The 27845-nt window shown below is 51.9% G+C and overlaps 1 protein-coding gene across 2 annotated transcripts; it reads right to left on the reverse strand.

Moving 5' to 3' along the window:
- Window positions 1–257: 257 nt before the first annotated feature.
- On the reverse strand, window positions 258–27845 carry LOC119860503 (ADAMTS-like protein 2). 2 transcript variants are annotated; one of them, XM_038414303.2, is made up of 17 exons: window positions 27710–27845; window positions 20449–20524; window positions 19410–19512; window positions 19000–19145; window positions 17842–17965; window positions 14837–14917; window positions 13229–13404; window positions 12460–12904; window positions 11825–12260; window positions 11270–11376; window positions 9868–9994; window positions 8053–8266; window positions 7132–7287; window positions 6384–6554; window positions 3274–3450; window positions 1831–1975; window positions 258–1743 (listed from the first exon to the last, which is right to left on the reverse strand). In XM_038414303.2, exons 1-17 carry the CDS (start codon window positions 27739–27741, stop codon window positions 1625–1627), a joined length of 2835 nt encoding a protein of 944 aa, XP_038270231.2. In that variant the 5' UTR covers window positions 27742–27845; the 3' UTR covers window positions 258–1624. The 2 variants fall into 2 exon arrangements, with proteins under 2 accessions (XP_038270231.2, XP_043347309.1); XM_043491374.1 differs by lacking the exons at window positions 19410–19512; window positions 20449–20524; window positions 27710–27845 and having other exon boundaries at window positions 17847–17965; window positions 19000–19017.

Here is a 27845-nt window from a genome sequence, read left to right on the forward strand (position 1 = left end):
AGTAGCAGCTGTGTTAGTCTGTATTCGCAAAAAAGAAAAGGAGTACTTGTGGCACCTTAGAGATTAACAAATTTATTTGAACATAAGCTTTCGTGAGCTACAACTCACTTCATCGGATGCATTCCATCAGGAACCATCAGGAATGCATCCGATGAAGTGAGCTGTAGCTCACGAAAGCTTATGCTCAAATAAATTTGTTAGTCTCTAAGGTGCCACAAGTACTCCTTTTCTTTAGTAGCAACAAAGGCCTCCAACCCCAAGTGTTCAATAGCCCATTGCTCCTATTGGCTTCCTATCCCAACCAGCACACTCCCCTGGTGATACAGTGTCTGGCAGGGTTTTCCTTGGTCTAACTCAACAAGTCCTATCCTTTCATATGCAAGTACCTGCTTTAGCTAGCCCTCCAGCCTGAACTTAACCCCTCACGACCTGTGGTGGTCAAAGTGCAGCCCATGGGCTAAACAGAGCACAAAGCTCTGCCTCTTTAATATGAAGGGACAGCCCACGGAGACTAACGGTCCTGGCATGCAATGCTGTCTCTTCCCAGTGAAGGTTGCTGGGATCAAGGTGGTGCATTATATGACAGGCTGTAGGCTCTGTGGGTCACACCTCTGTTAAAAGGGAAGATAGCTGTAGTTTGCTCCATTGTACACACATTAAATGTGACCTTTAGGCTTCTAGCAGGCTGATGTGGCCCTGAGCTAGGCCAAGTGGTTTGAGATTGGTAATATACCCCAGCTGAAGACCCCCACCACACATGAAATCCCAAACACATTTTGCATGTGTGCTGGAACATGTCAATAAGTACGAAAGTGAGAGCTACAAAACTCAAGTGGGAGCCCAAAATGTAGCTCCAACCCTGCTAAGGGGTGAGGGAAGGAACAGGGAAGTCAGACTTTTCTACTTGTTGTTCTACATCGTTGTTGCTCAGCTGTGAATACAGAGTGAATGTCAGAAATAAATGAGGACTTTGAACTATAAAGTGGGCAGTCTCTCTTCTTTGATCGGGGCAGGTTTTACACTGCTGCGCTGGAAGCTGTCTTGGGGCACATGTGCCCTCCCATCCATTCCAGCCCTGCCCCCCATCCATGCCCGAACACACATGTACAGAAAATACAAATGGATGGGTTATTGCTTTACTGTCAAATGGACTTTTTTGTTTGAAAATTGACCTTGTGGCTGGAGGGTACAGCAACTGGCCTAGCTACTGCCGGCTGTGATACACGCTCGGCCACCTCTTGCTGGGACTCCTTGCTCACATCCCTGAAGCTCTGGGTACAGACCCAGCAGGAGTAGGGCCATGAATTAGCAGAGTGGTGGGGAAGAGGAGCAGCTCCTTGGTGATGGATGGCAGGGACCAACCTCCCACACTACCCAGGCTCTGATTGCTCTGTAGGAATTGCTGGTCTCTCTATAAAATCCTATAGGTGAAGAGGGGACTGTTGTTGCTACGTGTGCCCAAGGAATCCTTCCTAGCTGAGCAGGATGTTCTACAGGGACTGGCTCCGTGACAGAGCACTCCAGGCGGAATGGCTTCTGTCAAAGAAAAAGGGTTTATGTTGGAGTCTGTTTCTAAGGGGATCTTGCCCCTTGGTCTTGGAAGGGAAGCGTGGTGTGGCAGCCATCAGGGCGCCTTACTCCTACATGATCGGCAGCAGGCCTTCCTGTAGTACCAATGGGAGCACAGCTTCACCTTCAGCACCAGCACGCAGTTGGCTGTCGTTTTGTCTTCACAGTCTTCATCTGGGGAGCGAAAGCATCCACAGCAGCGGTTAAAGCAAGGGCTTGCCCCCAAGCCTGAACTGCCACCTCAAGAGTGCCCCCCTTTACCTGGTGCCTCCGTGGGGCACACCTGGAGCTGGCACATCTGCTTGGTGTCCGGTTTGGAAGCTGGGTCGCAGCCCTGTCCCAGGGCATCTCCCTGGTAGCACTTCACTTCTCGGAGCCTCAGGCCGGCACCACACGTCTTACTGCACTGTCAGAAGCAAGAGGGAGGAGAAGCGGGCTGTGAGCCTGGAGCCTATCACTCTCACCCCAATCACTCCTCTTGGCCCCCCAAGGCAGGGGATATTCACTGAGGGAGTTCCCACTTCACCCCACAGTGAGTCCCCAGCCAGCCTCTCACCTAATGGGCCTTGGGGGAAAACTACTGTTCTCTTTCTGTGTTTCCCTATGCCCATTACTGACTGGTCCCAAGATGCTTGCTCTTCTGCTTCTGGCTGGCTCTCTGCATAAGAGCTAGCAGCTCAAAAATGTCCCCCAGGCCATGCTGAGAGTTGTACTAGCTGAATAAAAAGGTTGGCCTCATTAACTAGCATATCCAGCATTCCCCCATGCTCGGGGGCAGAGAGTCTAAGACCTTCAGACCACCAGTGCTCAAAGGGCTGCAGAGGAGGTTAGAATTTATAGTTAGTAACAAATGAGGCTGCATGGGGGACTGGTGATGGACCCTTTCCCTGCACTATACGCAACTTGTTCAATCCACCCCAGGGCAGTGGGGACTGAAACTGGCTACCAGCTAACAACCCTTTGGTGACCTATGGGTAATAAGTGTGATGGCTTCCATCTACCACCCATCGCTTAGGCGCATGCATTGCAAAATACCTCCTGCCATACCGTGCTTGCTCATCAGCTCCCTGGTGGGAGGACTCAACAGAGATGCCAAGCACAGAACAGTTTCAGAAATTGAGCTCCCTTCTTATCCCTGGAGAAGGGACCTTGCAAGGCAGGGCTGGGGCACATAGGGGGTCTGTGGAGGAAGTCTGCTTTGTTGCAGCCTTTTGGGAATCCTGTTTGGCTGCACATCCCTGGGGCTGTCAGTCTGGCACTGTTCACTAGCACTAAACACGCCATTTAAATTCAATTGAAAGGCAGGAAGAAAGTTGGCTCCTGGAGGGTAGGGGTGTGCATTCTACTCTATGGGGCATGACACCCAAGGGAGATGGGCACTAAGATAGTCACCATTACCCAGCACACAGGTAATTGGTGTCCCTACTCCTGCTAGGTCTGTACTCAGAGCCTTGGGATTTGAGCATGTCCAGCCCTCTCCTCTCCTGCTAGCTCCTGAAAGGAGCCGGTTTGGTGGTTCCATTCAGACTTAACTATGCCACAGGCACAACACGAAAGTAGCAATTCTCCTGACTCCCTTGGCATCTGAGTCTTCCTCTGCAACTCCCTGGAGTGTAGGCCAATCACCCCTTCCCCCTTGGCATTCATCATTTCCATTTTCCTGCCAGCTCCTTCAATACCCACCTCCTCTCTCTCGCTCCCTACCTGAGACCAGGAGGTCGTGAACCACGTAGAGCAAGGCCTCTTAAAACAGGCTGCCTGCACCTCCGGTTTCTGGGAGGCATTGCAGCGCTTTTCTGGATACTCCCTGTACACGCCGTTCTCCAGGCCGGCACACAGCACACTCCTGGTCTTCACCCCCCGGCCGCAGCTGGCGTCACACTGGGAAAGCGAAAAGGAAGCCAGCTCATTCATGAATGCTAAGGACTGCTACACTCTAGGCATAGGGCTCAGGCTGGTAGATGCGCCGGCCTTCCAGCAGGGGGATTCTTGCTCAGAGCAATTCACAGTGCAGTCTTGAACAAGTCACTTAACATTTGTGCTGCTACTGACCCAGCTGCTGCTACCAATGAAAGTTAGTAGCCTCAATACCTTTGAGACGTTGGATGTTAGAGTCTGTAACTGGCTTTGAGGTCCTTAGACACAGAAGAGCATCTGAGCTATCAGGCTAAACGTAGCCGTGTAGCAGCAATAGTACGGGCAGTGGTGGTGCAGGCAGGCTGCCCCAAGTACATACCCCCAGCGTTCAGGCAGATCTGTACTCGGGGCAGCAAGACCATGCTACCATGGCAGCACTGCTGTCTGATGAGCGCTACTGTGCGTATGTTTACGTGCGCTGGGAGTCACACCCCTAGGTCAGTGTGTAGCCCTAGCCTTTAGGTATGTAGCTGTACCCAGATGCCATGTAAGAGCTGGATATTATAGTGCATTAATACATCAGTCTTGGTGAGTGACATACTTCACACTCCTGGATCAGGACTGAAGGAACACAAGGCAGGCTTAGTTGTAACGGGCGCCATGCCAGTGCAGCATGATGTGGGGCTCTATTGACATGCTTTAGCTTGTAAGACAGCTCTTACATACTCAGTCATGCAGTAGCAAGAGTCCAGCTCTGTTCTGCGCCCTCTGCATGTTCCCAGCTGCCTCTGCCAGCGTGACTGCCACCTCTGTGCTTGCAGCACTTTTCACAGCGTCAGCACAGCTGGAGGGCAGGGAGCTGGATTGTATTCCATCTTAATCACCCTCCAGCTAGACTTGATCACCAAGGCCCGCTCAACCCCGGAAGGGGACATGTGAGAAGAAAAGCGCTCAGACTGAGTTCACAGGCGCTGGCACTTGGAGAAACAGAGCTTGTAAACCCAGCTGCACTGGGGTGTGCAAATTGCACAGCAGGTGAAGGGGGTAATGGACTGTCGTGGCCTAGGGAAATAAAACAGCCCCAGCTTATTACACCCATCAAGCCCAGAGGGTGGGGTCTTAAGCCCTCAGCACTAACCAGGAGGTGGGTTTAAGCAGGCTGCTCAGACAAACACTCTTTAGCGAGGGATGGCAGGACCCTAGGCACCTAGCACTTGAAATGTAGCATTGTCAAGTGGCTTCCCTGCTTCATATCGCCACCACAGCTTAAAAGTGCTCGGGGGGGGTCTGGCTGGTTCTGCTAGGCCCCAGGGCATCTCTGTGGTCCCTCCTGAGTTCACTGTAAAGCCAGTTAGCTCAGTGCTGTATGGGGAAACCAAATGCCAAAGTGTTCTGGTTTGCATTAGCTGGGGTGCCGCCTAAAACAAGCTATTGCAAGGCTGAAGCTGGCAGGCAGCACAGAGCAGCGCCTGGGCTGAGGCTGGGTCTATGCTACCACTGGCCATTTTGAAAATCAGTGACACAAAGCAATCATATTTGCTGGAGCCTTTGTACTGCTCTGATACTGGCAGCAGCCGTGGTGTAAACAGGTCATGAAGGGGGCTGGCAGAGTGTGGCTGGCTAGGGAGGGTGGCTGGCAGCTAGAATGTGCTGGAAGGAATAGTATGGCTGGAACCCAGCCTCTAGCAATTACCCTCTCCCTAGGCCCAGACTACCCCTTCTCCCCCAACCCTCCGATCTCCAGTTGTGCCCACACTCAACTCTGCTATGCAACCTGCCCCCCATGACAGATGGCCCGGGTTTCAATCTGGCCACTCTAGACCTCAAGTTGAAGCGAAGGAGGCAGAGACAGATACGGCTCATCTGCTCCTGGTCCTAAGGGATTCTCACACTGCTGTGTGCTTTCAGTGGCTCTTAGTGACCGCTTCAGGAGATGCCTGCTGCACAGTGATCTTGATGGCCCTGCTTTCAGACAGCCTACGGGTCCTGGAGTTTGGCTGGGGCCCCTCTCCAGTGCTCTCCAGTGTGTGTAACGGGGCTGAACTTCAGGGCCTTGTTTAGATTTTGGATCTGCAAGAGCCACCAGGCTAGAGCAGAGGAGCAGAGTCCCTGCCCTCTGATGGGAGCTATGGGAAAGCCAGCATGTGTCAAGCCATTGCAGAGCGGCAGCTGTGGGGAGTGGCGTTTGTGACTCCCCTCCCTGCTTCGGGAACTCCTGAGCCGCCTCAGGCAGGAAAGAGTCAGCTGGCAGGCGGTTCTGCTAACCCAGCCCAGGACGGCATAGCTCCAGCACCAGCGCAGGGGCTGTCACTGCCCAACCCAAGGCACCCAATGGGGCATGTGGCCTGAAGAGACCGGCCCCAACTCAGCCTGACCAATGATGGCCTCCTCCAGCCTCTGCTATGGCAGGCTGTCCCAGGTGCGGGCAGGATGATGAGCTCCGCTCCAGGGAGCAGGAGGGCCACTGCAGCGAGAAGAGCCCGAAGGAGCTAACCAGCCCCAGGGAGCTGAGGAACCTGCCCCCCGCACGGTGAGGAGTGGGGAGCAGAGCCAAGCTTCGCCTCAGGAGCCGCCTGTCCTGCAGCAGAGGGTGAGTCCCATCAGGCACTGCTTCATTAGGTCCCCCACTCCTGTGTGCTGCTCCTGCCCCCAGCCGTCTCCCCCCAGGGGACAGCGCCCCCTCCCCAGGGACTGTTCCCCTGGCTTCTCAGCTTCCCCAGGGCTTGTGTTTTGATCTTTCCCTGGGCCCCAAACGTTCTCCCTCCCCGAGGCTCACCCCTGCTTCACTGCCTCCTTCCAGCCCCTCAGCGCTGACACACAGGCCCCCTGTGCTTGCAGAACACACATGTTGGCTACCCAGGCCCATGTACCTCTTCCCTCCCCCCAAGGGGGCCGGATGCCTGGAGTCAGCCCCTCCAGACAGCAGGCAGGCCGAAGTGAGGCCACTCCAAGCTTACCTGGTCCCATTCCTGCTCCACCCAGTGTGCAGGGCAGTTCTTGTCCCCACAGGGGTAGACAGCCAGAGGCTTGGCAGCCGGATCGCACTGGGAGTCCGAGATCACCTTCCCCTCCAGGTTGCGACACACGACAAAGCGGCTCATCCGCCCCTTGCCGCACGAACCTGAGCACTTGGAGGAATAAAGGGCATGTCAACGTGCCAGTCACTGAACAGCACTGGCAGGAGTGGAGGGAGTATGGTTGAGTGGCCAGAGTATGGGAGTGGGAGGCAGGAGACCGGAGTGCTGGTCCTAGCTCTGATGCTGACATGCCGCGGTTAAGGGCTGATGGCCTCACAACTGCCTCCTTAACTCAGGAGACACAGTAGCTTCCTTTCTAATTCCTTGTTTTCAGGCACTCATAACAGTCCCAAACTTTTGAACTGACCTTTTCCAGGCTCCATCTGTGCCTGGAGGGGAATGTTTGTTAAAAGTCTGAGCAAAAATAACTCAGCCGTTTGTTTGCATATAATGTAAACTGTCTGTGTGGGCGATAATCCCGTAATCTGCTCCAGAGGGAGAGGAATTCCGGCCCCGTAATCTGCTCTGGGTGTGTGGGGGATTCTGGTCCCACAATCCACTCTAACGGGGGGACAGGGTGGATTCCATCTCCACCTCCATTCAGGCCTGGGCTACTGCATTTCTTCACCCTAGACCTCAAGCCTCGAACAGGTCAGGGAAAGAGGAAAAGCAGCCGGCCTGGACTCACCGGTCCCCAGTCAGAGGCAATCCAGCGCCGGTCACAGGGTGGGCCTGTGCACTCCTTCTCACTGACAGGCTTCAGGGCCCCATCGCAGAGGCCTGGCTCTACTGAGCAGCGTACCTCCCTCTTCATCATCCCCTGACTGCTGCATCGAGCAGAGCACTGTAGCACAAGAGACCAGACTGCGTCGGTAAAGTGACAAGAGATTGGGTGGGGGGAGAGGGAAAAGATACATTTTTCTTCCCTAGACTGAGGTGAGTGCTGGTGGAGAGGGGAAGGCTGGTCCTGTGGCTAAAGCAGTGGCGGGGGAATCACGATACTGGAATTCTAGTCCCAGCTCTGCTGCTGGGTGGCTACAGGCAAGTCACTTCACCCAAATGCCCCCAAGTTTTGGGTGCCCAGCGTGAGTCACGTTGGGCTTGATTTTAAGAGCCGCTGAGTGCATTCAGCTCCCACCAGCAAACTGGAAATGCAGGGGTCTGGCCTGAAAACCAGGCCCAAGGCGTGTTGAGTTGACCACCCAAAATCAGTGACCTCTTCTGAAAGTGTGGGGCTTAGCTTCTCAGTGCCTCAGTTTCCTGAGCTGTAAAATGGGGGGGAAGGGAGGTTTAGTCTCACAGGGGTGCTCTGTGGCTAAATTCACTGAGATCCTCACAGGGATGATCCTATAAAAATGCAAATTATTATACAAGATAGCAGAAGGGGTAGTACACTCCACACCCTTGGACTGTGTTAGAACAGGAAAAAGATGGGCAAGAACAATGCTAGTTTCCCTGTGATGCCTAATTACTGTGCTTCAAACTGCCCAGAGACCTCCTCAGCATGACACATAGGAACGAGTCTACTTGCTGAGGTTAGTTTTCCTCTGGTCATGGGCCACTCCCCAGTCTAACCCTGACACATGGGGTAGGCCACTGCACTCCATACCTCTGACCACTCGGAGAGCTCCCACTGGGGCCCACACGCCTTGTTCTTGCACGCTTTCCTCTCCATTGGCCTGGCCAGCCCAGCAGACTCACACAGCTCATCGTAAACGGAGCTGTCGAAGCCTGGAGCCAGCATCTTCCAACAGCGCACAGTCCGGTACTGGTAGCCCTCCCCACAGGTCCTGGAGCATTCGCTCCAACGACTGGTCTCCCACCTCCAGGGGGGTTCGCAAGGGGAGAGAAGACAAAGCATAGGTCAGAACAAGGCACCCTGAGGGCCACAGACATCAGAGACAGGGGGTATCTGACACAGGTCATTGGTGGGCTCCTTTCATCTTCCTGAGTACATGGGACTGCCCGGTGCGAATGTGTCTCCAATTAAAGTGACAACTCTTCAGGACAATTATCCTCCTGTAATTAACTGCCAGTTGCTCATTGGTCTCCCACATGCAGCACAGAGGCCTGATTGCATGTGGGCCTTAAAACTTCACTCCATGGCCCTTTCACAAGCGTAAGGAGGTTAACACCTGTGTCCCCAGTGTCCAACTGCCCTGCTGCCTACCATTACTGAGGTCTTTCAACTGGGTACTCTGTCCTTTTCTCTATGCCTTATTCTGTTGCACAGGGCTGCTGTGTGCTGTTTCAAGGCTGTCCCTTTCCAGCACAGAGGTGGCCGCGTATTTCCAGGAGCAGCATGATCCCCAAACGCAGAGGGCTGGGTGGTCACAGTGTTTGTCTGAGTCAGCAGGAGAGTAAGGGCCTTAATCCCTTGCTCAGACTGTGACTGACTCTAGTGGGGAGCGCAGGGGCTACTCACCCACTGTGAGCAACTGGGTGGGAGCAGGGGGAGAAGGATGGGGCGTGGCGGGAGCCCTGGCTCTGCATTCACCAGTCAGAGTAGGTGCACGAGTGCCTGGGGGGAATGAGTTGCTCCATGAAAAAGGGGTGGAGTAATTTATTCCCCCATCAGAGTAAGGTGGGAGAGGGGCAGGGAGGCAACGAGACAGAGGTACCACTCAATCTCTGGGGTTCCTGGGGCAGTGCAGCTGTGGGCCACCCCTTCCTCAGGGCAGGTTGTTGCATTCCTCTGTCTAGCCCCCAGCTTGTAAATTACACCCAATGCGTCTGGCCCTACCTATGTCCTGAGGGGTTTTATCCCGACTTGCACAACATGTTAGGCCACCTTTAAATAGACACCGGCAGATATTCCAGTCTGCTGTAAAGAAATGTAACCCAGCCCAACAACCTGAGCTGATGCAAACCCATGGCCTAAGCATCTCCGGGGTCATTCCTCACTCTGCTGTATCAAGATGGCCACCAAAAAATGACAGACCCCACCCACCTCTTTCTAATGCTCTGCATTGTGGGTGCTAAGTGACACCCAGCGTCAGAGCTATTGAGTGGGATCAGCTACAGGACACAGAAATCCCACCTATGCCCACCTCTCTTCTCTCTCATGCTTTCTCCCTTTCTTTTCCCCTGATTTAGGTTCCGTCTGCACTGCGAGTTAGGGGTGATACCCCTGCTCGTGTGCACATATTCACACTGGTTCTCCTAGAGCTAGCACGAATCTAACTAGCAGCGGTGGAAGCATGGCCAAGCCGTGCTGGGTACAAACCCACCTGAAACCGTGGGTGTGCATTGGGCACCTCCTTCTCTGCTGGTAGTTGGCTTCCCATGCATTATTCTGCCTGTGCAGTCTTTGCCAGGCCCCACCTAGCTCGGTTTGCTGCTGTGCAGGCCCATCTATGGCTGTAGCCTTGGCTGATGGGGTGTCTTTCTGAGAGGGGGTCAAGGCTTGAATATCGTCACTCACCTGGATTGGCATTCTCTCCCTGTGCAGAACTCATGAGTGGGTTCTGGGCGGGTCAGGGCATCACAATACGCTTCCCCTACTTCCACTCCATCGTACCGGACACACATGGCATAGGAGGTGCTGATGCCTGCTGGGCACCAGGAATCTCTCTTAGTGCCTGCCCTCCAACAAACCACTACTCGCTCCATCTATTACATGGTGCCTATGTATCTGAGAGTCTAGTGCCATGGCAAAACCACAACTATTCAACAGGATCATTATCCAGAAGAGAACTGCAAAGCTCACGCCCCACGTGATGAGGCCAGCAGGACAGCAGTCAAGACCAGAACTGAACACTCCACAGAATAGTTTACCAGTGCCAAAGACAGCCCGATGCTGCTGATGGGTTGCTTTCCACCCACCTCTTCCCAGGACCTTTACTCCTAGTCTCACTTCATTCAGGCAAAAGGATGCTGAAACTTAAATAAAGCTCCCATCCTCTGAAGTATCTATGCTCACTCTGACACACTCTCCAGGAGCTTCAGACATGTCAAGAGGTCCTTTGCAGACTAACAGGTCTTGAATGTATCAGCTCCCTTTCCCCACCAAATATACTTCAGCCCCTCCAGTTACCCCACCAACATGAAACCAACTGGCAAGACTTGGAGCCCGGCTTGGAGCTATTCACATCAAGGGATGTCACCATTTCCAAGTGTGAACCTACTATTCAGATGGGCTCAGGTTCTTCTCGATGGCTTATTACAAGTTTTAAAAGGCTCAGCCCAAGCACGGAAACATTCACCCACCTCCCAGTCAGGGTAATTATACAGATTCTCAATGAAACAGGAGCCCCCGTGACCCATAAGATCACATACTACATGCCCAGGTTCTTCCCCTGCAGCTCTCTCCCATGAACCTTCGGCTGAGGTGCAGGAGCCGTGCCTGTGTGTAAATGTTAACCCTTGTTCATGGTGTAGCTGGATCCTTCATTTGCATTTGAAGAGGATTTAGTGCTGGTGAAAGGCACTTGCTGGCCCTGGAGAATGGATTCCTCTATTGACCCACGCACGAAGGACAGCACAGGCAGCAGCAGTGCAAGCTTTCACCACCCTGTCCTAGCCGTGTGCCTCAGCCCTGCCCCAGATAGGGGAAGGAGAGCTCACTTGCCATTCCCAGCAGCTGAGATTGCCCACAGGGGTCTGACCTAGTGCCAACGGGTGTGGCGGCTTTTGGGATGTGGACACTAGTCCACTAGAAACTGGCTTGAGGACACCAATTTATTTCACAGAGGCCATCAAACCACTTTCAAATAATAATAGCTTCTGGTTGCTGGGCTGGACTATACCTGGGGACCTTCAGCTGAAGGGCTCTACATTTCATTCCCAGTCCTGCAAAGCCATCCAGTCTCCTAGAGCAAACCTACCTGAAGTGCATGTGGAGCTGCAGGGAGCATAGGCAGAGACCTTCCACCGGTACATGTCGGCCAAGCTGATGTCATCATGGCCCAGGGGGCTCACATCAAACTCGTTGCTGCAGAGAGAGGAGCAGGAATGAGTTTAGTTTGGGATGTGATGAGTGACAGATAGTGATACCCCTTCCTCGGGTACTCCAGGGGATGGAGAGGGACCCCTGTGGCTCTGCTTCTTTTTCTTACTGCTCCCCTGCAGGCTTGCATGTATCAGGTTGTATGAGAAGATTTCCTATGGCTGGTGGATCACATTGGGGAGTGAGGGATCATGTAGGAGGTGACCAAGCCCCTTTGGGGGAGCAGAGGCACTATGGAACGTGTTCTGGGAGTCTGAGATGGACTGGCACAGGCTGCTGACTTTGTTCCACCTTCCCCATCACCACAATAACAGAGGAGTCAGAGAGGGGAAACTCAAGTGGAGAACGCTGAAGCTACCATGGGAATGGGATGATCAATCCTCCCAGGATAACTGGCATCCTGTCTTCCCTCAGGAACCTGGCGGCATCTCACCTTTCAGGGCCAGGGGCTTGAAGGGGTTCTGCCAGGTGGCTATTCCCGAGGCCAGAATGGAGGCTTGAGCTGGAACCCAGCACGGGGTTCTGAATGCTTGTAATCACGCTGTAGTTAGCTGCCTTCTCCTGGCTCTCTGCATAAGTCTCTGCCTTCGTGCTCTCCAGCAAGTTCATATTGGCAGGCCCTTTGTGCAGCCCTTCTGGCCATCCAGCCACCAGCTCTCTCCACAGCCCCGCAGTTGAGTTCTTCCAGCCTAGCTTGGCAGCCAGGTACTGCAGTTCCCTGCAAAAGGCAGTGTTTTGTGGGTCCCGGTGACACAATCTCCTGAAGAGCTGGAGCCTGGCTGCTCCGATCCCACTGCTCTCCGGCAGCTCGGGTCTCATCACGCTGTAGGGCATGGCTGTGCTGATGGAAATCTGGTTTAAGCTGGAGGCTAAAGGAAAACGCAGGGGCGTTAATGAGCACACAGAGGCTCTGGTTCACCACCTCCCTCATCCACCCAGCTGGTACAGCACCCACTGGCTTCGATGAGAGCAGAGGTGGGCCAATGCTGAGTGTTTCTGTAAGTCCCACCCTTAACGAGCACCTCAGTTACCCAACCATGAGGTAGCCAAGAAAACAAACAAACAAACCCAAATCTGTTTCTCCACCTACTACCGCCACCTCCTCCTCCTCCGCCTCCTTGCCCGCTCCTTTTGCATGGTAGACTTGTCTGATTCGGAAGCCAAACTTCTCTTCTTCCTCTTCCCTCTGTTCCCAGCCCCAGGGCCCGGCCGGAGCAGTGGAGTTACTCTGGAAGAAGTCCTGACTGTTGAAGCTCAGGTCTCCGTGCTCTTCTCCGGGTGGGAACCGGTCGCTGACATCATCCGGGGAGAGAGAGAGCCAAGTGGCGTTGAAATCACGCACAGCCCCAGAATCTGCTGGGACTGGGGCTGGATGTTTGGGGCTGGAGTCCGGTAGATGAAGGTAGAGAGGCGCCTTGAGGGCAGGGGCAGCTGTTCGGAGAGCTGGCGAGGGCATGTGTGGCACAGTATAGTCATATGTTATATGGGGCATTTTCCCATTGAAGTTATAGTACTGGGGAGAAAACAAAAACCCGGTTAGCTCATTTTCATGTATCATGTCTATTGGATCAGAAACACGTGACCCACACCCTGAAACCTGACCTGGAGAGTAAGTGCTTTGTGATGAACAGAGGAGATGGTGTACCCGTGATGGCCAGGCAGGACCGCCCAGGAATGGCACAGCCAATCTCTCTCAGAAGGCATTGCTACAGAGAATGAGGCAGGAGCCCCAGCCATGGGAAAGCTCAAAATTCCCTTGCCTGCAGGGCACCTGTGGTCTTGGGGCTCAGAAAGGAGACCACCAGGGAAGCACCCTGATCTTTAGCTCCTTACATACCATGGCATTCAGAGACTGATTGGTGGGGCCCTGGGCAATGACGTACTCCAGGCCATCCGCATGCAGGTTGGAAGGGCGGCGGTACTTGAACACCGTGCCAGCCACCCGGAAGTTCTGGGGATTGTCAATGGCTGAGTTCCCATTGAAGAAGAAGCGCCCAGATTCATCCGCCAGTGCTGCAAACAGAGGAGAGGGACAGGAGACTTAACTCCAAGCAGACTTCAAGGAAAAGAGGCCAACAGCAGCCCATGCTGACTTGTATGGAGAAGTACTCCTTGGCCAAGGAAAATCACTCAGGGGGAGACACTGTCTTGAGCTCCGTGTGTCGGTGCCCTGAGAGACGGGATACCAAGTTGGGGGTGGCCTGAGTTCACACTACAGTACGTCACGTTTCTAGTCCAGATCCCTGGAACCACTGCAATGTGTGAGGCAGAATGAACGTGCAACATTAAAGAAAAATTGGTGGTTCAATGGCACAGCAGCTAAATATAGAGAAATTTCACCTCCAGAGAGCTGGATTTATTTAGCTCAAAAGTCGGGAGAAATCCACAATTCTGACCCAGATCTAGCTTTCTAACCCTCACCCCACAAATTCAGGGCTGTTTGGATCCAGTGTTACAGTGTGAGCCTGGCTTTAATCAAGTGAATTACAATGGAGGCAGAGCTGGTCAGGGTATCTGTGGTCCCCTAACAGCCTCATTCCAGCTAGATCTCTCAGCCCTTTGCTTTCTGAAAGCACCAAGAACAACACATCAGCTGTGACCCAGCCCATGCAAAAAGCAAAGATCCAACACAAAGGAGCATGTGACCCCTAATGGATCGTTCCAGGTGAGAGGGGATCACAGATGGTCTTGTCCATCCTTTATTTCCTAAAGCCTGTATCCTTCCCTCCTACAGAAACACCTGCCAGAGGGGTACAGTTGTCACCAGGGCCGGCCCCAGCGTTCCAAGCAGGTGCTTGGGGCGGCAATTCGAAAGGGGCGGCAGCTCCTCTGGCCCGTGGTGGCAATTCGGCGGCAGCTTCTCCCTTTTGCCAGGCGGCGGCAGTTTTTTTTCACTGCTTGGGGCGGCAAAACCTGTAGAGCTGGCCCTGGTTATCACCCAAGGGATGGGGCAAAGGTTCTAGAGGAATCCCTTGGTGCTGCCAGAGGGGGTGAAAGGAAGTCAGGTGGACACCCCGAGAATCCTCGTTCAGTTGCCCAGTGTGCTAGCCCCGCCCTGCTGCTTCCCACTCACTTAGGAGCCATGCTGCCTTTGGCTACCCCCACAGTCACCAGCACCCTCCTCTCCAAGAGGGTCAGAAATGGCAGGGTAGGAGTCAATGCAGCAAGGTGCTGGGGATTCCTGTTTCCAGATCTGCCCATTTCTGTGGGGCTCACGCCCACTTAAAGCTGCTCCCCAGCATCTTCCCTGCTCCGGTGTGATTTTACCCGCTCCAGACTGGCTGTGGTCATGCACAGGGCCTCCTGCAGGCTCCCCTTGAGCTTTTGCTCCTGCCTTCCTTTGCTGTCGGGGCCTGTCCTCTCTGCACCATTCCCAGGAGTACAGCCATGCCCCACTTCTGGCAGTGGTGACGTGCTATCCACTCCGTGTTTTTCTGTGGCTTACCCAGGATGTTTTCAGTCTTCCGGCGCTCGATGATGAGAATGTCCATGGCGCCGGCAGGGATGTTCGTGATGAACACATAGCCTGGGGAGTGGGAACAGAACAAAGGGTTGGGAAACCCAACGCGGGAGAGAGACTCAGGCTGCTCCAGCCTCCCAGGTGGCTCAGTGAGGGCATTGCAGAGCTGCCAACTCATGGTTTTGTCATGAGTCTCATGATATTGTTGTTGTCCTTAAAGCCCCAGTTCCTGGAGTCTAGTGAAGATGGGATGAGTTCTGCCTTCATTCTTAAAGAAAAAGTAAGTTTCTAGCCCTTATGGCTGTGGAGAAAGCTTCAACATGTGAGCCTGGTGCATCCTAAAGGCTCAAAAAGCAGAAGGAAAATAAAAAGAACGCCGCATCTATGATTTTTACATAATCCCAGGATTTTAAAGCCAATCTCATGATTTTTGGTGAGCCTGACTCATGATTTTTTGAACATTAGGGGTTGGCAAGTCTGGGAATGGTAGATGGGCTTTTGTTATGTTTCAACGGGAGTAGTCAGCGGCAGCAAGTTGGCTCTGCGTCCATGCAGGAGGGGGATGGTGCCCTGCCGCACTGGGCACACTGAAGAATTACTGTTTTAGCTCTAGGAGAAGGGGTCTTGTCCCAGCACCCTGTGTGTGTGTGTGTGTGTGTGTGTGTGTTTGCAGTCAAGGATTCTTTATTAAAAAAAAATCCCTGCGTGGTCCGTTGAGGTTGAGCTGCTGCAGACCTCAGGAGTTCATCTGAGTCCCGAGTCAAACTCTGAGGCAGGAAGAAAGTATTAGTTTTGGGTGCATGAGGGAGTCATCCCACCCAGTAGAGCCATAAGCCCAAAAAGATAAAGGCCCAACTACTGCGCAAGGTTGGATCTGAACTAGCAACCTAGAGATCAAGGGCTGCAGATCTCATCCTCTCAATCTGATAGTTTCCCCTTGAAGGAGAATGAAAGGTGACCTGCAAAGGGAGGGGAAAACAACAGGCAAATGCACAAGCCAATTTGTTAATGCTGGGTAAAGAAGGTTTTTATGAGATTGTATTTGACATTAGAAATGTGGGTCTTTACCATGCAAAACTCTATGGTGACTGGAGACCTAGTGACATGATGGAATCACAAAAGAGTGTATATGTCTCACTCTATCAGCAGCAGCAGCAGCATCTTTGCTACTGCAATCTAAATAGTAAAAATAACAACAAATACAAGATGAGCAATTGTGTGGGGAAGACAGTTTTAGTCACATTTTTTGGCCTCTGTTTTGGTTTGTTGTTGTTGTTAACACTATTTGAAGTCAGATATCTAAGACGCACTTTTGTTAATAATCAACTGCCTGCTTCCACCTCGCCCAATAGAGACAATGGATCTATGGCTTATTACAACACTCTAACAACCCCCACAGTTGCTTCCCCCTCCCCGCTTCCCCCCTTCCTTTCCTCCCAATGACTGGAGAGATGTTACCATGCCACTTCATCTTGAAGGGCTCCTTGAAATATGTGTTAACTACTCATGCTAAACAATCTGTTCCACTTGTATTTAGCTGACACACTCTAGGGCTATGTTTACACTACCACTTACGTTGGCTTATGTCACTCAGGGGTGGGAAAAAACTACCCCCCTGAGTGACATAACTTTTGCCGGCATAAACGCTTATGTGCACAGCTTCTCCCACCAACATAGCTACCGCCGCTCATTGGAGGTGGTTTAATTATGTCAAGTGGAGAGCTCTCGCCCGTCGGCACAGAGTGACTACATGAGAGATCTTACAGCGGTGCCGCTGTAAGTTCACTGTTGTAGACGTGACCTAATTAAGTTTCCCAGACCTGAAGAAGAGCTCTGGGTAAGGTCAAAAGCTTGTCTCTCTTACCAACAGAAGTTGGTCCAATAAAAGATATTACCTTCCCCACCTTGTTCTACCTTGCCCCTTCAGTTAACATGTGAGAGCTCACCGTACAAATCTCAGAGTCCCCAAGAACCCGCAGAGTACCAGATATGACAATCCTGATATTTAAAAAAAAACCCAAACCCAGAAAGTTATACTTATTTTTGAAAACTGTTTCAGGCCTTCTTTATCCATTCTAAAGCACAAATGGGCACAAACCCAATCCTCTGCAGGTCACATTTAAAAGCAATGAAGTGCATTTTGGAGTTGGGTTTATTCAGAGCTGGCAGTTGTTCCTGGGAAAGGAAAACCATCAAACAAAAAATACTCCTGATTCAACTTTTTCCTTTTCCCACAGAAAAGTAGAATGAACTGCCAGAGCTGTGAAGAGCACTGGGTGCAGTTACAACAGGGCTGTATCCAGTAGAGGGTGCTGCAGTCTAGTGGAATTACCATAAAGTAGAGTGAGTAGGTGTCCCAGAATGTCCTACAATCAGTATTCTCTGGTTATCAATGCGTCACAGTGCTGCTCTACCACTCAACAATCCCGTCATTCTGTGAGGGGGGGGAAGAGTGGGAGTATGGAGAGAGGTAGAAGTGAGGGGAGTTGTAGAGCCTGAGAGAGGACCACGTTTCAGAGAACACTTACCTCCTCTGCAGCCTATCGGCCTGGAGAATACAGGAGAACAATTGCTGTCACCAAGAACAGCAGCACACATTTACAAATGTAGTGACCCTCCTCGTACAAGATTAACATTCAAGCACAAAATCAACTCAGAGCAGAGATAAAAGAAAGCATATTGAACTCCTATCATCGGGCATGGGCAAGATGCTGAGATCAATAGATATAAATAGGACCCCAGCCGCTTCACATCATAAAATGATGGAGGAAAACCTCACTAACTAACCATACAGCAAACCAAACCAGTTTCCTCTGCTGATTAAGCTGAACAGACAAAATACCATCATTTTGGTTTACATGGGGAAAGAAAGGCAAGGTATTATTCAGCTCCTTCAGCTGGGATGTTCAGACTCTGCCCTAGTTGGCAGTCCATGTTAGCAAGAAGCAACGTGTGAAATTATTTGATGGGCATCACTTAACAGGGTGTACCTAACTGTGAGATCCCCTTTCGGAAGCTTCCTGAGACCCGGTAGCAAGTGCTGCCATCCCCTCCGCACACTCTGCATCTGTCCATCGTCCGGGATGAGTAGAGACTCCCGTCACACCCAACAGGCTGCAAGAAATACAAAAGAAAAGACAACATTACCAGAGAGGTCTTCAGTCCTACTCTGGAGCAAGGGGAGTCCACAACAGACCTACTGGGTAAGTGAGATTCTAAACTGGGAGAAATCCCTAGAGTGAGAGTTTACATGTCTTGGGCACATAGAAGTAAGAACTCTGAGGTGGGGTGAAGGGCTGTTTTAGCTCATACTGTACCTATGTTTAACCGACCCACCTTGCTGGGACATTGGTTTGGAATGTCCTTCCCCTGGAATGGGATGCATCCAAGAATGGCCTTGCTGAGCCAGCAGGCAACTGTTTTTAGTGGGGCAATGTCATTTTGGCAATGACCATCTCCAGGAGAAAAGGAATACTTGTGGCACCTTAGAGACTAACAAATTTATTTGAGCGTAAGCTTTCGTGAGCTACGGCTCACTTCATCGGATGCATTCGGTGGAAAATACAGTGGGTAGATGTATATAAATCTCCCCACTGTATTTTCCACTGAATGCATCTGATGAAGTGAGCCGTAGCTCACGAAAGCTTATGCTCAAATAAATGTGTTACTCTCTAAGGTGCCACAAGTACTCCTTTTCTTTTTGCGAATACAGACTAACACAGCTGCTACTCTGAAACATCTCCAGGAGGCAGCACATCCAGCAGCAGCAATGACAAGCCGCCAAATCACAGTCCTATGGAGTCTTGAGGTTTAAGTACAATTGCAACGCAAGATGGCCTTCACTAACAGATTAAAACTTCTTGCACTGCTGGGTGCTCCTTCAAAAACAAACCACGGCTGCTGCTTTTCTCCAGGCTCAAGGGAGAAAGTATGCACCTCATGCAAGTACATGGCTGCACATAATAATCTCCCCAGCCCAAACCTGACTGCTCCATTCTACACAGGCATTATTAGTGTGACATTTACAGGAACCCTATAGCAGCTGTTCAGTTTCAATTTACTGCCCATACTTGTGGTGCTTGAGGACAATGATTTAAAACCCCAAGCCTTCAGCCCCCGATACACGGCCCTTCCTCCCAGTACCTCACCTCACACTTGCCATTGATGCAGACCCCCTGGTACGTCCTGTCTTTGCAGGATGTGCCATCCTGTGCTCGGGCCATCAGCTGTCTCTCTCCACTCCTGGAGGTGCACTGGAGGTCACAAGGCTTGTTGGAGATACTCGTGTAATCATCTGAAGGGAGAGAGGTGAGATGACAATGAGCAGAGCAGTGGGGGCACAGGATGGCTCCAGGACCAACAGTGAGACAGTCTTCTCCTTTAGGTCACTGGTTTACAACTACCCAGGGGGGCACCTTGGCCCAGAGACATGGAAAGCTTACGCATCCACCCACCCACACCCGAAGGAAACTTTCCTTCTCCTACCCCCATTGACTAGGTTTCCCCAGGTACTTTTCGTCCCCATCTCTCATGCAGAGCTGGTCAGCCATGGACAGACCTGGGTAGAGAGGTGTCCAGTGGTAATAGTGCTTCCCAAAGGCCTTAGCATTGAAGGTGGCGCACTGCTGTTGTTTGAAGCTGGCCATGTTGGCTGGGCAAGGCTGCAGAGAAAGCAAAGCTAACATTAGCCTCCTAGATCGAAACCAGCCCACTACAGAAAGGGAAAACTTCCAAGGGATTGGAATTCCTCTCTCATCCCAGAGCAGCGTGGCCCCTTAGGTCAAGGCTAGGATCCACTGGTAGAGCAATGCAAGAAAGGTCCATGTGAAGTTAGTACAGCCTGCAGGCCCTTCTCGTCTCAGAGTTGTGGGCAGACACTTGGATGTTACAGAAGGGGCTAGTAGATCTAATGGACAGAGCAGAGGCTGAGAGTCAGGACTCCTCAGTTCTATTCCCCTCCGCCACTGGCCTGCTCTAGGAGCTTTGGCAAGTCACTTTTCTCCTCTGTAAAATGGAGATAATTGTAAAGAACTTTGAGATCCTCAGATGACAGTTGCTGTGGCAGTTTTACTTCTTGCTGACTCCCCTAGTGGATAGGGCAGTGGACTGGGCCTCAGGAGGCTTGGATTCAGTTCCTGCCTCTGCCAGTGCTTTGCTGGCTGACCTTGGGCAAGTGACTGCCTTATCTGTGCCTCAGTTTCCCCACCTGTAAAATGGGGATACTGACCTCCTTTGTAAAGCATTCTGAGATCTATGGCTGGAAGGAGCTAAGTATTCTTCTTATTGCTGTATTAATATTAATAAAATGCCCATCAGTGTTTCACCGGGGCTACCGGCACTGAATCAAGATTGCTGCTGTTCTCAGCATTAGCCTCGTTCTTATCCGTAAAACAGAGAGCTTTAGTCACACCTGTGACTGTCTCAATTCTGGGGTGACCCGTGTGTGTCCCGCTCAGACCCTTAATCTGCTTTTCATTGCCGTGCCAAATCTCAGGCACAACCAGTAGGCTTGCGCCAGCACAACAACCCTGTGAGCACCCACTGAGGCAATGTCATTTCGCTAGGACTAAATGGGTAGCCCTGGGAGAGGATCTTACCTGTTGCTGGCACAGCTGGTAGTGCTTGGACTGGCCCCCACACACAGTGCTGTTTGTGCCCTGGGATAGGTGGAGCCTGAAAGGCAGAGAAGAACTACGCTGTGGGAGGAGTGACTAGTGGTTTGGAGGACTATGAGGTGCTAAAACACAGAGGCTGTAAAACAGTTGTGGCCTGTAGCTTAGCACAGAGAAGCAGAAGTCAGGCAGTAATTTTACAGGAGTGTGTATTAGAACAGCTGGTTTTGCATCCAGGTTGTCACACACAGCCTATGTAACAGTGTGTAAAAAATGTATTTCCAATGGCCCCAGTTTTAGGGTGGGATGCTCTCACTTAGCGATAGCAATGGGAGTATTACATTGGTCAGAATGGCAGCATCAGAGCACTGCCACCTTCCTCCAGGCTATGCCGTTTTCTCTCCCTCTGTCCAGGTAGAATGACTGATGAGACAGTGTGACAGTTTGGGGATCTATGTACAACTTATGAATTCTGTTTGATAGTGGGGACTCTCTATGTGTACCTCTATCAGACTGTGGACTCCATGTTGAATCTGGGCCTTGTCTGCCTTCTGTTTTGTCTTTTACCTCCATTTTAGGATGAAATCCCAAGAGCTAGTGGCACAGGATTAACAATCGCAGGTAATTAAACCTTGCTAGTCCTCTATTCACATGGGAGCCCCCTTGGACAAAGACTTTGCTGCCACACAGAAGAACCAGGCTGCCCAAGTGGGTTGGTCACTAAGCTATGCATCAGCTATGCAAGAGCCGGTGCACCGTACTGGGGCAGCCCGGCTTCCCCAGGGGGCAATTTAAAGGGCCTGGGGCTTCCAGCAGTGGCTGGAGCCCCAGGCCCTTTAAATTGCCTCCAGAGTCCCACTGCTGGAGCCCTGGGGTAGCAGCTGCGGGGCTCCAGCAGCTATTTAAAGGACCTGGGGCTCCCTTGCTTCTACCACCCCGGCCCTTTAAATAGCCGCCACTGCTACTCCAGGGCTCCGGGGGCTATTTAAAGGATCGGGGCGGTAGAAGCAGGGGAGCCGCAGGCCCTTTAAATAGCCCCCATATCCCTGGGGTAGCAGCGGCTCCAGGAGCTATTTAAAGGGCTGGGGATCCAACTGCCTTTGCCGCCCTGGTCCTTTAAATAGCCGCTGGAGCCCCGCCGCTTCCCCAGGGCTCCGGCAGCTAATTAAAGGACCAGGGCAGTAGAAGCAGTGGAGCCCCGGGCCCTTTAAATAGCCCCGGGAGCCCTGGGCTGCTGCTGCTACTGCAGTGGGGGAGGCGGGGAGGAGAAGAGGGGGCAATTACCTTACAGGGTGGGCTGGGGCTGGCTCTGACCCCTCAGCCCCACCCCTTCTGGGGGCAGAGCTGGCCCCAGCGTACCGGTAAGTCACTCGACTTACTTTCACCCCTGCCTGGTGGGGGACTTTGCTCACCTGATGAAGCAGACTGACAAAGGAGACTGGAAGTTATGAAAGCGAAGTGAGGTCGCTGCTAGCCATTTTGGGGAAAGGGAGACGAGACCAGAAGCAGGAGAGACAGGAGAAGCCTTGTGCTGGAGGGAAAGAGGAGAGGAAGGATCCTAAACTCCTTAAAAGAGTTTGAATTAGGCCCAACGAATGCTCAAGAGCGGTGAGGACACCGAGGCAGGGAAGGATGTATACGTGTTTTATTCTGAGTTACGTGCTATCATTTGTCTCTGAAGAGGTAAACAGTAAACCAGAGTGATCGCAAGGTTGAAGCTCTGGGAAGGAATATGCTTAAGCAACTTGGATATCTTGGGAGGTCAGCACTGGTCCTGGGGGCTCACTAGTCACACTTCCATGAGTGGCTAACAGAGAGTCTGTGCTCAGGAAATGTGTCAGAAGCCAAAGTAAAAGAGAGAGAGGCTGGAGCCTACCCAGACCAAGGGATGTTTAAAAGCACACGGGTCAATGCATGGGACCCAAACACAACAGTGTGATGTTGTAATATTAAAGGTACCTAAAGTTGAATCAATAGTAGCATCGGGCCCGGTGACCCATGCTTTGAGGCAGCGGGGGAGCTGACTTCATATTCATAAACCGAATCTGGTTAATCAATACTCCTGGTTTTAATTGAGAAATCACTGCTTCACATGCACCAGCTGCTTGCAATGCTGCATCTTCTAATCCCTGGGCAATCTGAGTTACAAGGGCGGGTTGGGGGGATGTTAGTTACTGCCACCATTAAACAATCAGGCTACAGTGGTGAGCGTTTGGCAGGAGCTCTTTACCAGGGCTGTGACAGACAGTGTGATCCAGTGCATAGCCTACTCCTTTAGAACTCAAGAGCCCTGGGTTCTATTCCTGACTCCACCACTGACCTGTTGTATGATGCTGGGCAAATCACTTCCCCTCACTTTCTTCTCCCACCTGTTCAGACTGTAAGCTCTTTGGGGGCAGGAACAGTCTCTTACTAGGTGTATGTACAGCCCCTAGCCCAGTGGAGCCCTGACTCTAGTGGTCTCTGGGTACTACTGTACACAAACATGATTACTGGCAATAATAATCATTAGAGCTGTTTGAAACATTTCACACACAACATTCTTCCATCAGATAATGCCATTTTGTCAATACCACCATGTTTTGTGGAAATGTGTTGACTTCAACAAAATGTTGTTTAGAAAAAAATGGGACTGGAGCAGTCCAATAAAGTCTACTACTTTGACCTTTTTGCAATGTAATGTTTCCATTTTCTGTTTCAAAATGATGGCTTCCATTTTTAAATATTTTATATTGTAAAGTCTAAATCAGAACAAAATATATGAATTTTATCCAAACGTTACAATCAACCCCACACAATTTTAGTTTATTTTGGCTGGAGGGAACTGTTGCAATTCTTTGGTTGTGTCAGAACATCGAAGAAATACACAGCAGCGGAATTTCTCACAAAACAGATAACCTGAGTCCCACAGCACTCTAGCAAAAACACCCAGGTGGCAAATAACAAGCAAGTCAAACACCATGACTGGCATTTTAAAAAGAGTGGAATTCCATAGCACCAGCAATTGGACTGACTCAGACACTTGTCACCTTGGGTATGTCAACAAAACAATTAGACACCCTCAGCTGACCTGTGTCAGCCAACTCAGGCTTGCAGGGCTTGGGCTGAGGGGCTGTTTCGCTGCCATGTAGACATCTGGGCTTGGGCAGGAGCCCGGGTTCTGGGAGCCTAGGTTCTAGGACCCTGCAAGGTGGGAGGGTCCCAGAACTTAGCTCCAGCCTGATCCTGGAAGCCTGCACTGAATGAAACAGCCCCTTCCCCTGAGCCCTGCCAGTCGGCATGGGCCAGCAGTGGGCTTTTTGTTGCTGTGTAGACATACCTTGTAAGGGCATGGTACAGACTTGTCTGTATGTGCAACTACCACCCAGTCCCCACTGGGCAGATTGAGTGCAGGATGCTTTTGGACGCCAACCACCAATGTATTGAGCCTACTCCGGATGGCAAAGAAATAGAGGGACCTGGGAAGAGTCTGGGCAGAAGCTATGTGAAACTCATTGTTCTATATAGCACATTGCTACCTACATTGCCAGCTGTGCCATGTTACTGCAGCAAAAAGATGCTGGGCTCCTCCCCCATCTAGCCATAAAGAAAGAGAGTGTGTTTGTATAAGTCACTGGTGAGTGTTATGGTACCCCTCCGTGCCTGATCTACAGAGGATATGGAGCTGTTAGAGCCCTTGCTATAGAGGCCTGATCCTAGCTCAAGCTGTGGCATCTTATGCTTTTAACATGGGATGTCCCTGGTTCAAGCCTGTGTGTCAACTAAAACAATGGGTGTCACATTTGCAATCCTCTGAGACCTCCTTGCACCTCCCAGGTTAAGAATGCATGGAATAGATTAGGTAGGTCGATTGATGACTGCTAACTGTATTTGCTAAAATAATGATAGGGTTGACAAATCTCACCTGTCAGGGCATAGCAGGAAATTCTTGCTGCAGGGATAGCACCGTACAGTGGTACACCCTGGGGGTTGTTTTGTTTTTTTTTTGCCTTCAGTTTTAGCCACTGCCAGAGACAAGATACCCCACTAGAAAGAGCAATACTCGGCTCTTTTCCTGAGCAAATCCTATGCTCCTAACAGACTCTAATGAAACAGAAGCATTGTGACCAAGTTGGTCAGTTTCAGGATTCACTGGGCCGTTGTGCGGTGATGGCACAATCTATTGCACAGCAGTTACCTAGAAATGGCTGCGTGAATTTGGTGCTTGTGATGGCAAAATAATCCAAATGCTGTGCAAGTTTCCCAGCACAGCACTACCAATGTGCCTTTGTCCTGGTCTGCAGCGGACATTGTCAGGGGGGAGCTGGCGTTCTTGACAGTTGAGAAGGGGACAATCTTTTGGTAGCTGGGGGCGCAGTTTGAGACCATGGAATAAGCATATTGGCTCACTCTGCAGAGCATCAGCAGTGAAAGTGTTAAACAGTGCTGGATACAAAGTTTGCAGCCTGAGACTTCACAGTTATCATCCCATTGGGATGAAACAGGGCAGCATTATTTCAGGCTGTCTGCAGACTCAGGCAGATATCGCAGCACTGTGTACACTTGGCTGAGGCTTGGAAGGTTTTCTTTGCAGCTGCAGAAAGCTTTCTATATTTTTGTTTTTAAATGCAAGCTTGAATTCTGGAGCAAAACTCTGCAGTGAGGGGTAGATTCTGCAGCAAATTCCCTGGCTGTGGAATCACAGGGGACCAGTGCCAAAGCCCATTGAAGTCAGTGGAAGGACTCACTGGGTTTTGGATCAGGCCTGGAGGACAGAGAGCCCTAGCTAGGAAGGCACAGGGAACACTCTGGGGGCACTCAGGTCCCCTTTCCCATTTCTTTTCCCCATCTTTCTCCCATGATGGCAGTATCTGTGCTCACCGGGCAGAGGGGGGACACAGACACTGGCATACCTTGTTAGTGGCGAGGTTATCTGAGCATCATGGCCATCTCCAGACGGAAGGCACCTCTGCACATCCGGATCCTAATTATGCAGCCAGCCAACCCACATAAAAGAAGGGTTTTTTTTTTTCCTTTTGAAGGAAGGGAAGAGGGAGGAGGCCATGCCTGGGCTTCCTCTGCTTAGAAGTGCATTCATGCAGAATGGAAAGGAGCAGAGGAGAGAAGCAGGCACAGCGAGCGCTCTGCACTCTCAGATGCCAGCTCTCATTAGCATCCAGGGAGTCTCATTAGCAGGTTAAAGAGATGCCTCTCCAGGGGTCTCATTCGTCTCTTTAGTGGAGGTAGGGGCTTCCGCTCCAGTCCCCTGCGCTGCCCTCACCGCCTTCAGTGGCGGATTTGACAGGCACTAGCAATATAGCCTGGCTGAGAGAGAGCAGCAGGAGTTCACTGGCAAGTGCCACAGGCCATCAGCTGCTGTGATGTGAGGGAATGAATGGAGGGAGCAGGAGGGGATCTGAGCGAGAGAGGGCCAGGACTGGCTCTAGGCACCAGCAAAACAAGCAGGTGCTTGGGGTGGCACATTTCTAGGGGCGGCATTCCGGCGCCGGCCATGCCGCCCCTAGAAATGTGCCCCCGCAGCCCCAGCTCGCCTCTGCCTGCTCCCCTGAGCGCGCTGCTGCCACTCCGCTTCTCTCCCCTCCCTCCCAGGCTTGCCACGCGCGAAACACCTGTTTCGTGCCACAAGCCTGGGAGGGAGGAAGGGAGGGGAAACCGAGCCGCGGTGCGCTCGGGGGAGGCGGCGGTGGTGGAGCAGAGGCAAGCTGGGGTGGGGAGCGGCTCCTCTACCTCGCCCCATTACTTCCTGCGCTCCCCCCCACCCTCACTCACCTCCACTCCACCTGCTCCCCTGAACACGCTGCCACTCCCTCGCCTCAGGGGGGCGGGAGAAGCGGAGTGGCAGCGTGTTCAGGGAAGCAGGCAGAGCGGAGGTGAGCTAGGGCAGGGGGAGCCACAGGAAGTAATGGGGGGGAAATGCAGCATGCCCGGGGGAGGAGGCAGGGCTGGGGATTTGGGAAAGGGGCGGAGGGGGCAAAAATATTTTTGTTTGGGGAGGCCAAAATCCTAGAGCCGGCCCTGGAGAGGGCCACACAATGAAAAAGAGGAGGAAGTCCCAGAGACGTACCTGGGCCCAATGCTCCGGGACTAACTGGGCAATGTCAGAAGCACCAGAGTAAGTTGCATATGGAGGGTAGGTCAGTGTAAGTGGCTCTAGCACAATAGTGTAACTGGCATTGCCGTGGTGAGTTTGCCAAGCAGGCGTAGCTTACCTGCTGAAGGCACGTGGCAGGGAGATGGGGGGGCATAGCAACAAAAGCAACTGACAGGGGGATGTAAGATAAAGGCAGCTACCTAAGTCCCTCCATCGCCCATGCCCTCACCTGTAAGTGGATGCAACTCACCTGTAGGCCAACATGAGTTGCACCTGCTTATGCCAAGGCTGAAGATGGTCCCTACAGAATTACCAAATCAGTGTAAATTGTGCACATTTCCCGCTGGATGTCAAAACAGGGCTCTTTACTTTTCTACCCGCTTTCTGAGCAACGTACACCACATGTGAAATACACCCTGTCCTCTACATCAGCCAGGTGCAAAGCGAAAAAGAAGACGCGAAAAGTGGCCCAGCTCCCCGGCCCAGTATGCTTCATTACTCCAAGATATGTACGTTGCAGAGCACAGTTGCCTAGTGTAACCCATGAGTCCTCCTTTGTGCCTGCGTCAAAGAGGATGTGAGTCTATTACAGCTCCAAGCACGTTTCACCTCCAGCAGTAGAAGCTCATGCTTTTAGCTCTGGAGGGTTTCTGCTCAGTCCCCAGTTGTGACCAAAATGGGGGCCACCACAGTAGAATTTGAAATGTTTCAGATACAGAGCTAATATCACTGCACTACTTGGAAGGCAGCAGATCTCCATGAGAGGGTGCGGGAAGGAGAAGGATGCACTTTAGGTCACCCCTCCCTGCAGCTAGTAAGAAAAGCTGAGGCTGGCTGCAGGTGGGCTGTAGTAGGCAGAGGAGCCTGTTAAGCGTCCGGCTGCAGTTCTGTTCCAGATTCATAAATATCCAGTTTTTCCTGCCACGTCAACTATCTGGTGGCTTTTGGCAAACACAGAAATGTCAGTTCTGCTTTCTAGAGCTTGGAATCATTCAGGGCATGTGAAAAGCTCCACAGGAAAGGAGAGACACTCTGCCCTGGGTGTTTCCTCCCGCTCCCCTCCGCTGGGTGCATCCAGCATCTGGGCACCTTATCGGTAAAGGTTTCATGACTGTCCATGAGTCTGGCGTTAGCTGGTGCTGCTCCATTGCTTACCTTTGCTGCAAGCAGTGCCTCTCCCGGGACATCACTCCTCCCCCACAGGTACGGGAGCATGTGGACCAGGAGCTCCATTCCCCCCACCACTTGGTGACCTCTTCATCCCAGGGGCCTGCTCCTTCTGCTGCCTCAC

Source organism: Dermochelys coriacea, chromosome 8, assembly GCF_009764565.3.
Source record: "Dermochelys coriacea isolate rDerCor1 chromosome 8, rDerCor1.pri.v4, whole genome shotgun sequence".
In the NCBI taxonomy this organism is placed as follows: Eukaryota; Metazoa; Chordata; order Testudines; family Dermochelyidae; genus Dermochelys; species Dermochelys coriacea.